At 37.4% G+C, this 12,269-nt stretch overlaps 2 protein-coding genes across 4 annotated transcripts in view; one reads left to right on the top strand and one right to left on the bottom strand.

Annotated features, from left to right (window-relative positions):
• MS3_00003368 (uncharacterized protein) overlaps positions 1–3,467 on the top strand; it is a 57,241-nt gene extending 53,774 nt beyond the window's left edge. Inside the window, exons 15-16 of one of the 3 annotated variants that reach the window (XM_051211135.1) lie at positions 1,336–1,529; positions 2,285–3,467. Coding sequence is in view for 1 of the 3 variants with exons in the window: in XM_051211136.1 (XP_051071174.1) it covers positions 1,336–1,589 (254 nt within the window). In the remaining 2 variants the exon portion in view is untranslated. Of the gene's footprint in view, positions 1–1,335 lie in introns of all 3 variants that reach the window. The other 2 variants (XM_051211137.1, XM_051211136.1) reach the window with 2 other exon arrangements.
• Positions 3,468–4,298: 831 nt separating this feature from the next.
• MS3_00003367 (uncharacterized protein) lies at positions 4,299–10,515 on the bottom strand. The gene is made up of 3 exons (XM_051211134.1): positions 5,910–10,515; positions 5,519–5,874; positions 4,299–5,481 (listed from the first exon to the last, which is right to left on the bottom strand). Exons 1-3 carry the CDS (start codon positions 6,121–6,123, stop codon positions 5,380–5,382), a joined length of 672 nt encoding a protein of 223 aa, XP_051071172.1. The 5' UTR covers positions 6,124–10,515; the 3' UTR covers positions 4,299–5,379.
• Between the last annotated feature and the right edge of the window lie 1,754 nt (positions 10,516–12,269).

Here is a 12,269-nt window from a genome sequence, read left to right as displayed (position 1 = left end):
AACCACCAATCATTTGGAACTGTTTTTTGAGAAATTTCGTACACATAGTTCCCTTTATCATTTTGAAAAGAGCAAGAACAAAGATTTTAGCAGAATAGCATGAATTCATTTTGCTGAAGCCATTGCTATCAGGCGTCAAAAACCTGACCTATGTATTCAAAAGGAGACGGTGGTTAATCTTTCCTTGCCCTGGTGACAAATATTCCTTCACTGCACCTTAAAATCTTTTTTTCCCTTTTTCTTTTTTGCATTTATTGCATCATTGATGTTATTTTATTTTTTCAACTATCTTTCAAATGAATAATCTTTCAACTGAACTCTACTCACTATGTTCCTATCAATGTTTATTCATTATGTAATCAATTGTTTCTAACCCACTTTTGAACGGTTGTCACAATTAATGTTGTAGAATATTCTTTCACATTAGGTATATATTTACAATATTCAGTAAGCAATTTAAACCCATTATGTAATTATGATGATTTTTAAACATCACAGGTTGTAAGCAGCTGACGAGAACCTACGAAATAAAATGAATTCATGCTATTCTGCTAAAATCTTTGTTCTTGCTCTTTTCATTTGGAACTGATTTCATCTTGATAATGAAATTTTGGCCTACCTAAAGTCCGTATTAAGCTTATCATTACTGTGTACAGCTACTTATATCAGTCACTAGTGGATAATTAACTGTACAAAATTTGTAGATTCTTCTTAATTTAGACCCCTCAGCTACTATATCTCACTGTGACATCTTACCAGTTTTCTAGTAATTTGATTTAATAATCCCGTGATGAGTAGTATTCTTATGTTTATTATCTTCAATCCACATATACCAGACTTTATACCTACTATTTCTGTACCTAGTAGAAGTGGGAAGTCAGCCGAAAAAAGCTATGGGAAGATAAAAATGGAAATTCAAGGCGGTATACCCAATCGTTAAATTTAAATTTTTACAAAATTCTTACTTTTTATGTGCTATAGTTTATTTCACGAATGGTAATTAAGTCAACATAAATAGATATTGATTTAGTATATGAACTTGGATGATTAGGTTGTTGCTTTAAGCGACTCCGCAATTTTTTCCTATTGATCTCTTATTTTCGAGCATAAAGTAGGCATATCATTGCAATAATTAGAGAAGGAACCTAACTTTGAATATTTTTGGTTACCTAAATGGTTCTCAGTCCTGCTTCGATTTGTATGTAAACAATATTGATACAACAAGAATTAGTTTGCTCAACTGCCGAACAAACTAAATATGACAATATTGTGAAATTCATGATAAACAAGTTATCTTTTTTCTCTCCCATTACTTTTGAAACCAAACAAATGGAGGTTTCCACAGCCCAACTATGTCATGGCCTGTGACATCAAGCCTAATGATTGAACCCACAGAGAGTGAACCTAAAGCTGAGTGCGACCGTCTATGTGAAGCACTCATTTCGATCAGAGGAGAGATTGACAAGGTGACCAAAGGAGAGTGGGATATCGAATGTAATCCATTAAAGATGGCTCCACATACTATGGAAGTAAGTATCCAAAATATCTATTCGTCTAATTCTAAACTTACTATCGTGACAAACCTTTAAAAATCCACCCCAATGGACAAGCCAGTAGCTATCCAGAATCAGTAGCTAAGTGGATAACGCGATGACGTCTGAAGAGAACGGTACCGGGTCCAACTCTCGAAGTAAATACCAACTGCTGGGTGCAGGTAAATCCAGCTGACGAGTCTCATACAGGGTTCCACTGCTACCCACCATCCATCTCTGCGCCAGAAATCAAAGGTTGTAAACTGTAGGTGGCATGGGTCGTTATCAACAAAATCAAAATCCCAAACATTTCCATCCCTTTTTTCACCCATTTTCTGGTTTTAAGGTTGAGAAATGACGCAATCTATGCAATCTTTTGCTCAATAGTATTCATCAAGATGAGTTGGAGATTTCATATAAATACTTATCCGTACATCGAAAATTGTTATGGGGATTACAGTTAAAAAGATCAAAGTTTTAAGTTATGAAATATGTTCCTGTAAAAATTCATATGAACAACTACAAACAAAAGCTTGTGTATAATATAGGTGGCTTATTCTGCTACGAAGGACCGAAATTTATGGTGTCACTTAATCCTCCTAAAACACTCAGGTTGCTACTTCTGCAATAAAGGATGAAATTAGTTTAGAAATACATATCGTGTAGCACTTTTTATCCAAGTTCGAATTCATGGGTCAATGCCTGGAAGCGGTTTTCCTAATAATTAATTAATGCACTATTACCTGTTTCAGACAGTAATGGATTCGAAGTGGGACAGGCCATATACACGCCAAGTGGCAGCATTTCCAGCCCCATGGCAAAATATGAAAGATGAATCAACAAGTAAACGTTCAAAATTGTGGCCAACTGTAAGTCGGCTAGATGATGTATACGGTGATCAACACTTGATATGTACGTGCCCTTCACTTCTGGGAAATGAAACCAACTCCAAACTCTAATTCTAAATTAGCATTAAACCTCTAGTGAGGAAACTTCAAGATAATTCATGAAAATATTGAGCTTTTTTTAAAACCAATCGAATTTAAATCAGGGGTTTACTACTATTAATAGCTGGTTTTTTGTGTAGAAAAACGTGTAGCTGAAAAATAAAATATTCCTGCTTAAAAATTTGGTTTCTACCACTACAGAACCCTAAAGATGGCAACTAAATCTGGAAGCTCACCGTATGAACCCCTAGGATTTAAGTTTCAGGCTCAGTGATCGACACTAAAACGACTTCGCTACAAACGCAGGGGTTTTTCGGCATTTAACTCTAAAAAAAGTTAAACACAGCATACTGTTTGAGCCACAAGTGATCATATGCACAAATAAATTACTGGTAACGTTCTGTCCATTAAAACAAATAATCAAGAAACTCCTGTCGAAAGTCTAACAACATCAATGCATAGAACTGCTTGATCTAGTGGTTATTATCGTATCCCTTGGTCTATAAACAGGGGTGCTCGAGATGAGCGGTCGTTTGCATTCTCAAAGATGTATGCACAACACTCATCTATAATATTACCCCAGATTTATTTCTATCAACAAGGATTCAAGTAGCCTTCCAGTGAGTTCTCTCTGATGTTTGGTGGGATCTCATTTTCGTTTCCACCTTGTCCGGTCGTTACACGATCTTGTAAAAAAGCCAACTTCCCAAAAAACCCTTCCAATTGTTTATTAGACATCACCCCCGTTGATTCACATTCCTACTCGACTTAGAATCTAACTTGTGCTCACTACAGAAGTTTACCGAATAATAAAATCCAGCTTAGTGACAAACTGTCCGCTTTTCTGTTGTTCCGAAACAAAGTAATCGCAGATATAGCGTGTGAACACGTGTACGCTACTAATTCTGAACATACAATCCTTAACAACTAGTTGGGACCTTTTACACTTATCAAAGTATGTGTAGTTAAAGTATCGTCGGTCATTACATAGGTGAGATTATGGATAGCACCAAAGAACTGAAAATAACTACTGGGTTACGATTTTAACGTTCACTTTTACGAGGACTAGTTGCAAGTCAGTAGATAAGTGGGACGGTCATTGACTATTGGACTGAGCCATATAAGTAGTTGCAGATCGCTGTGTTGGTTCCGCACAACGTCCATAACTAATGGTTAAGCTCTGGGCGACATGGCTCAGGAACGTATACAGCGCTGCAGGTACATTCATCTCCCCTTAGTTCTTAAACACCGTATTCTTCTTTTTCATTCGTTGTATACCTAGTCGTATCTATTACTCCTATTATTGCGGGATTTATTTTGAAATAATTTTGTCTCTGCTAATATGGTGTGGTAATTTGAGCTGACGTACGTGTTAGGTTCAATGTCCCATATCAAATGACTGATTAGTAAACGAGAAATGATTCGATTTTTTTAGGTTTACCAGGGAAACAAATTACAATATTTATGTAAGCCAGATTTTTTACTTCTGGAGGTGATTATGTGATATATACAAAACGGTTTAAAGACACTTTTGACATAAGATGTACATCGCAAGGAAAAACTTACTCATTCTTATTAATTCTAGTTCATGTGAATCCGAGAAAAAAGACTAGTTACCCGATTCTAACGGATCCAGAAAGTGATGCCGTAATTTTTTGCTTGGTGGCACACGCTTTCTGTGTGCGTCTATCTAATTTCCATTAACTTCATATCACCTCAATCATGGCAAGATAATCTTATTGGTTTATATGTTCAACTTTCAGTAATACCATTTTTTAGAGCTAAAGGTACTATCAGTTATCCAAATTGAAAATAAGGTACGGTATGATCCTACCGATGTCAGTTGTTTATCATAACTTTCCAGGGCTAACTTTGTATACCACTGAATAAATTAGTAAGGACTGAACAAACATGTTTTTAACGAATAAGAAGCGAACGAACTCTAGATTTTGAAAGTGTGGTCAGATTTGGTTATTTTATTGAGATCATGAACCGATTGATGTTAGACCATCACAATTGAAAACCATGATGTTGTGGCCCATAGAAACTTAGCAGTAGTCAGAACAACTCGAGAACACCAGTAAGCCTTTTAAAATTCCAAACATTAATTTTGAAAATTATTGTAAACAGTATTTTTTACAGAAAACATGTAAAATGCATAAGAGCAGCGTAAAAAATAAAAAAAGAGATAAATATAAAAACCAAACGATACCGATCAGGCAGTCATGTCCTGACATTATGTAAGTCCGGTCGATAACTTACAAAAATATAGATGACGTACATCGATGTAGAACAGACAAAAATTAACTTATAATCTTCTCATCACTGAGGAAGTTGGAAAGGAGCTGAAGACCGCATAAAAACATAACTACGATTCCAACTCCACAGAAAGACAAAAGGTTCAAAAAAAGAACCGGATTATGATTTTAAAACGAAAGCATAGGACCTAGATCGTAACTACTCGTCGAAGAATTCGGTAACACTTGGTAAATACAATAGCTATCACAAAATGAAATATAGTGCGGGAAGGAAGTAAATCTAATAAATAAATAGTCATTTAATCAACTTAAATGGTTGTAAGTAGCAATTACAGAATAAGCTGAAGCAAATTTCGTACAAGTTGAATAAGAATAAGAAATGCCCAGATAGATTACTGCAAATCGGAAAGGCGAGCTATCCTCGAAAGACTTAAAAGTTAAAAATGCAATAAGTTGTAATCGGTTGATGGCGAAATGTATGCTGCAATGCAATGTAAAATCAACGTACGTAAATGAAAACTAACTAGAGCATGAAATCGATTTGTATGGTTCGAAGATTGTGGACTGCAGGAATACTGAACTAGGGAAGACTAGGAAGCTAAATCACTGATAAAAGTCTAACTACACGTAACAGTCTGTGTATCAACTCATATTTTGTCCATATAACAACGAATGTAGAAAGCCGACATCTGGGGAAACGACTTGATCATTACATAAGTCCTCGAATGTCGAACCTTCACATACCTGAAAAACTACATGCCAAGACATATATTCCACTTACCTTATCCATCTCCTTTGGTACATTTACTCTGCAATCGTCAAGGATACTTGTTTCTATCTCTGAAATGGAAGTTGTACCTAAATTCGGAATTGGAGATATTTGCAGTTTGTCTTCATGCTTCTTTAAATGCTGTAGCAAATAAGCACGAGAAGCATAGACTCGAGAACAGTAACAGCAGGTTAGAAGACTTGGATCGGTGTGTAACAAAGCATGGTTCTTCAACAAGTTAGGACGCGTGAACGTACGAGAACAAAATGAGCATTGGTATGGCGAGCACTTGGTGTGAATGATGTTGTGGCGTTCTAGTTCACTTTGATGAGCAAAGTTTTTTTTACAGACTTTGCATGGCAGTAACTCTGAACGAAAATTATATTGATAAAAGCCAACATACTTTTAGGACTAAGCTTACAATGCTGTAATAGGTGTCGTTGCAAACTGATAATAAACAGAAATCCACGATCGCAGGTTTTACACACAAAAGGTTTCCGTGTCTCATCTAATTCGACATAGGCATGATGAGAGTCTAAATGCAATTTAAGATGACTTTTCTGAGCAAAATTAGCATTGCAAAGCTGGCAGTAGTATGGCATATAATCTACAAACATCAACTAAAGAAATTACAAAACTTGCTTCGGTGCAATCTGTTATGAACAGCTAATGAATTGGTCGATGAGAAACCCTTTCCACAAACACTACAGGTGGGGCGATCAAAAATCTCGTGACGCCTGAAGATGTGACGCTGTAAATAAGAGGGCGACGAAAACGTAGCACGACAGTAAGGACAGGAATAGCTACCCTTGCATTTAAGTACATGAGAACCTATAGCATCCGATGCAAATATCTGTTGACAAACTTTGCAAACAGCGGCCAAACGCTCTTTATGTTTTGTAGTTAGATGACCTATGAGTCCAGATTGAGAAGCACAGGAATGAGGACAAACAGGACACTTATGACCTGACATTATTACACCAGGTTTACTACGTTTTTCAGAAAGCACCGTGTTGTCAGTATCCATTACTACTCGTGCTGTGGTCATAAATGAAAGACGAACCGATTAACAACTTCTTAAGTAGTATTGCGTGCCTAAAATCAAAGAAATACACTTTAGTGGATGAGTGGAAAACTGGTCTGAAGCAATCTAACTTTTGATCGTTAATACATGCTCTCTACTTATAATGAGATATCTTTTAAAACATCTTATTTCTAATGAGACAGTAATCGTAATCTTCATTAGAACCAAGTAAAGCATTTAGAGATAAAACACCGCAGTTGTGAATACAGGAATAAACAAAATAATTGCACAATTCAGTGACTCCACATAACAAACTATGTGAGGTTTTATTTGTTTGGACTGAGTGCAACCAGACAGGCGAACTTCACCTCAATATAATCAACTTAAGTAGATATTTTTTTCGTTATTAATAGTTCTTGACAAAACGTATAAAAAAATCGTCAGTGTTAGCCAGAATATTTTATAAGAACTTCAGCGTTTAATAATACGAATAGTAGGTCGGTGGACATGTATTAATCCTTGGAGCTTGTCTTCCAGTGCAGGTGCAGTTTCTCATTTAAAATGTTCACTGATGTGACTGATACCACTTGTTCAAGCAAGGCGTTTGGGCCAATGACCACTCGATGAGAAAAATGGAGCCCCACTCAGTTTATTCGATCGCAGTTTTTGAACCTTTTTCTATGACCTCGGAGATTAATTCTGGAGGGAGCAAAAAGATAAGACATTAACACCCAAATCAATATTAAACATATGCAATGCCAATATCAGGTCGGCTTGCGTTCTACGATACGATAAGGAGAAAACAGGAGTTTTGAGCGCTCATCGTCAGGGATTTTGGAAATACCCTTCAATAACTTTATCCTGAAAGCAGAACACAATCGTGTGTCAGCATTCTTCAGTCAGTCAGCTACAACGTAGGACCAGGCACATATGTGCATCGGTCCAAGTTGCCATACCTCATTAACACAACAAGATGGACACCGGATTCATGAAAGTAGTTAATTCAGAGATGGTGATATATAAAAGAAATACTGCATATAAAAATATAGTACAGGAAGAAAGGAAGATATGAAGCGATTTTAATCCCATAGTTTAAGGGAAGACAGAGAGTGTATACACCGACGCCATTGTGATCGATTCTGAGCCATGTCACCAAGAATCTCCAACCATTCGTTACGATTGTCACGCGGACCCCAACCAAGTAGTTTGCATCTACCAACATGGCTCAGACTAGAAGTTACTGACTTCAAGCACTGATGCCACGTTTTGGTTTGGCTGCCCCTAACTTCCATCTCCACCACCGGTTAGCATTGCACGTCGTGGTAATCGGTGTTCAGGCATACATAACACGTGGCCCAACCATCTCAGTCGATGAAGACTCACAACCTCATCAACTGATTTATCATCATTCCCTAATACCCTACGTCTAACCTCACTATTATTTACCCGGTGATCCCAGCAGACGCCAGAAATATTTCTAAGGCATCTGTGATCAAATACTAGTAGCTTACGAGTGTCTTCGACTCTTAATGGCCATGCTTCGCTGCCGTAAATTAAAACAGAACGGACTGCCGCGCAGTATACTCGTCCTTCTATTGATAGACGGACCAGATGTTTGGACGTAATGCCCTAAGTGGTATTACACAGATGGGTAGAGTATTTGCCACAGGGGTGCTCAAAGACAAAGTCCAGCAATAATGGTTCCAATTCAATGTGTCGGTCCTGCGACATATTGTGCAAGGGGCACTCAACGATAGTTGACAGCAGGCTACCATCAAAATATTCACACAAATTTCGGTTCATTGAAATCGCCTATTATGAGACAAATATCAACTCTATTCCAATAAAAAACATGCGTTAAGACAAAGTCATCAACAAGACAACGTAGGCTGCGTTATATTCCTTCTATAGTCATTAGCCAATGCCTAGATTTACTTGGACAAGCTACCTCACACGCAACACTATAGTTAGTCTCTGATGGGCTTGATTGTGAACAAAAGTGACCCATAACATAGAGTATTATGCCTCCTTGTGATTTATAGCTCTTACTTCTAACACAGATGTGTCCTGTAATGACTGGAAAACAGTCCACATGTACGACGAGGTACGTTGCTGGGACAACAATTATATTGGGGAAATCCAGCCATCATCAAGCTTAGTTCAGACGTTTTGTTTGTAAGACTATGGACGTTTGTGTGACACACACCTAAGGTGTTTTGACAACTACTTTTCTATCCATACAGGTCTCGGGAGCATTCTTTTACGACCTGATCTGTTTCACTGTTTTGCTTTTGAGTTTTTAACTCAGTAAAAGCATTCTCCCACTTGACTCCGTCGACTACCAATATTCGAGTTTTTCACTAGTTATTCGGTAGTCTCTTTCCCCGTAACTTCCAAGTGATATCTTCAAGATCTTTATTGACTGCGTCTTGTCTCCAACGCACTTGCTGAGTTTTGTTAATGAAGTAACATGTTCTAAATCCCTTACCAGCAGTGTTTTTCTGATGACAGGACCCGCTAACGCCGTCGTGTGAATGAGTTTTGACAGTCGTTTTCTTCCGACACCCCCAGATCCCAAATAATTAAACTAGGAATGGATATGACTTCCTTGGAAGTTGTGTTAACGGCTTTTTATCGTATTGTCGCTTCCTTTCTGTTAACTACAGGAAGCTTTTTTAAAGCTGTCTTTCTAGTTTTAACTTTTGGACGGATTCGCAACATTTAACTTTTCCATGAGATTTTTGCCCTCTACATCGTATGGTTGCATTCATCCCATCAGTACTACTTGAAGTGCACTTCCGAAATAAGGTATTCACCTTGCCCTGACAGTGAGAGGATAATTACAATTACACATAACGGTTTAGGTAGAGGTTGCTTCATCTTTTGGTTTGTCGACAATTAGTGTCTCAGCCTGCTGACAATAGTGAAAGCTAAGTTAACGGTATTGGCGATTACACTTGCTGTTTCTTCTTCGTCCGATGTCAGACTAAGGGGGGTACCGGCACACGGCGAATTCCCCAAATTGAGACCAGAATCTTCATTTAGTAAAGTTGTCTTAATACGGCAATATTTTACGTATAACTATGGTGAGGTTAGTTTACAGCAACACATACGTGACTGGCACAAAGAAACGAAAAACACATTATTAGTGAAAGTATTCAGATTAATTTGGGTCCAGTAGACATGTCTATACAACCCCTGCTTATCAACACGTTAAAAAAAGTCAATAGGCTACGAGGAAAGGGACAAATAAATCAGAAGCATGGAAAACAAGTACAGCACACTAAAAGATCCGGAAGAAAACACTGGAAGACAAAGTCATCAAAGCAAGTGAAATCCATACAACTGGCTGCACTCGGCACCTTCACGTGAGATAAACTGATGTACAAAATAATGAGATCTTTGAAATCAAGCCATTTGTTTCAGAGAACATGACACAACTAGAAGACTGACATTAAAAGTATGTCAAACTGCACACAAGTCCGTGAGGAAGCCTGAAGGTGTGAAAACCAGGTAAAAGTTTCGAATTACGTCAATAGAAAACAATACGAGGAAACCTCAACAACCGTCAATATCGATTTATGAACAGTAATGCTCAGACAACACATGCAAATAGTCCCCTACATTATACAAAACGAAATGAAAATTTATGGATTAACATCTGTTGGAGTAACAACACAATTTATAATCTTTTTGGGACGCATAAAAATAGCCCAACAGACCAGTGGGAATCTACTGCAACTCATCCGGTCGTACAAAAATTGACTAGCGCGCTAAAAGTGTGCCTCACTATCAATTCGTATGGTAGAAAATGGACAACAGTGATATATTTATTAGTAATGGCTAACAAATGCTGAAACTAGAATTTCTCAAGCTTTAAAAATGTATGATTTACACAGTACTAAACACTTTCGAGCTAACTTATGTATGAAGCAGAGCAGGAAAACTACTACTTTCAAACCAGGAGGAAGGACGAGGGTTAGTAGTAAGGCTAGTCAGAGTTGACACGTTGATCCATTTGAACTCTGCAATGCGAGTCTCAGGGACTCCTGATAGCAAACTCACGACTCCTCATGACGAAAATCAAGATTCTTTTGAAGATACGAGGCCACAAGTCCTTGATACTGCTATGGAAACATTTGCTTTTGGTGTTTGGACAATATGGGAGACCAGGAGAGTCACTAAATTAGCGGTCCTGACAAGAAGAATTAAAATCTATCTATCTGAATTTAGCGAGAAGAAACGATTTCAGTGAGTTTTATACAGTATTGCCCACCTAAGATTGATGCAGCAGAGATGACTAGGACCAATTTCATGTAAGTTTGAGCATTGTGTTAAAGAACCGTATATGGAAAGACCTAACCATCTTATTATCAGAATTGAGTCCCAAGATATGAATGGACAAAACTGAGTATCAACATAGTGTGTCGACACAGAGTGAACGAAATTAACGAGAATGTTGAATACACTTCAAACTTGCAAGCCCTCAGCAGCATAGTCAAGATCTATTCAGAGAATAAGAAAATACTATGGAGAAAACTGAAAACGGACAGTGATAGCTTCAAAGCGGTAGACAGTGAGCCTCAAAAAGCGCTAGGATTACCAGTGAGTCAATGTTGACAGTTTGGGAAAGATCCAACAAGTAAATCCAGAAAGTCTAGAATGAACATTGGCCATATAAGAGCAGAAAAAGTCAAGGAACAGATTGATGTAAAGAAGACCAAGGAACGGATAAGGGCATCAGAGCACGAAAAAGGAAATCTATATGGCATCTGGAAACCTAGGATAGTTGAAAGTACTAGATTTCTTATGTTATTCCTATTTAAGACAGATGGAGCTTCATGAACTGAACGCATTTTACTTGGAATTCGTAACAAGCTGAAAATCGGGTTAAAAAGAATAATCAATTACTACAAATGCTACAATCTTCACAGCCTAAATGGAGACCAAAATTTCTGCTCTCAGTTAGATATCTTCTACCTAGATCCATTATCGGTCAGTTAGGCTGTTTTTCGGATATAAACTGTTTGTGCTCTAGAATCTACTCATTAGTATCGGAATTAGAAACCGAAATAGGAATAGATTCATCTGGTTTCTGGGACTGTGGTTGATTGACATGTCGTTAGTGTTTACTTAAATCACTGTTATCTAGGACCTGAATCGCTGATTTTATAACATTCTTCACTATAATTCTCGTGAATGACTAAAAATCATTTCAAAAGTAAATAACTTCCCCAAACTGTTAACATTTCATGTATATTGTATATTGTATTGTATATTGGGACAGAAATGGATTGACTGCAATTTTCCTTGTCCTAACAAAAGTTTCCACTTGAGTATTTGAACAAATGTATCTTGGGTCGGTGAAGAGATGTTTAGACCTTTTATCATTCAAACAGGTAGTAACAGCTTCTGCTGCAAAGTTAGATGCATTATCAGTCACTAGTACCGTAAGGAATTCTTGACGGTGCTTGGATTATGAAGTCAGAATCCGATGAAGTTGTGGCGAAAATTCAAGCCTCTAAGGAAGGAATCACTGGCAACAAGTATCAGCAACAAATACAGAATATACACTACTTGAGTAACTTCGTAAGGCACAATCGCTTCGAAGAAAGTCTGACAGACTTCTTAAACATATTTCTTGTACTTCATCTCATTTATATAGGTTAGAAGTCAAAACTGTACAAATGATAATCAGAGCAAAAAGGAATACTAGGAAACATACTAGAGAGCATTCAT

Source organism: Schistosoma haematobium, chromosome ZW (assembly GCF_000699445.3).
Source record: "Schistosoma haematobium chromosome ZW, whole genome shotgun sequence".
NCBI classification, from domain to species: domain Eukaryota; kingdom Metazoa; phylum Platyhelminthes; class Trematoda; order Strigeidida; family Schistosomatidae; genus Schistosoma; species Schistosoma haematobium.
This window is presented reverse-complemented; position numbering and strand designations above follow the sequence as displayed.

Bases quoted from the DNA above. Each gene is read 5' to 3' on its own strand.
- MS3_00003367 (XM_051211134.1), bottom strand. From the start codon at position 6,123: ATGTTTGTAGATTATATGCCATACTACTGCCAGCTTTGCAATGCTAAT. The intron at 5,875-5,909 runs GTATGTTGGCTT...ATTTTCGTTCAG, and splicing joins TTGTAAGCTTAGTCCTAAAA to AGTTACTGCCATGCAAAGTC. The intron at 5,482-5,518 runs GTAAGTGGAATA...GTAGTTTTTCAG, and splicing joins TACCAAAGGAGATGGATAAG to GTATGTGAAGGTTCGACATT.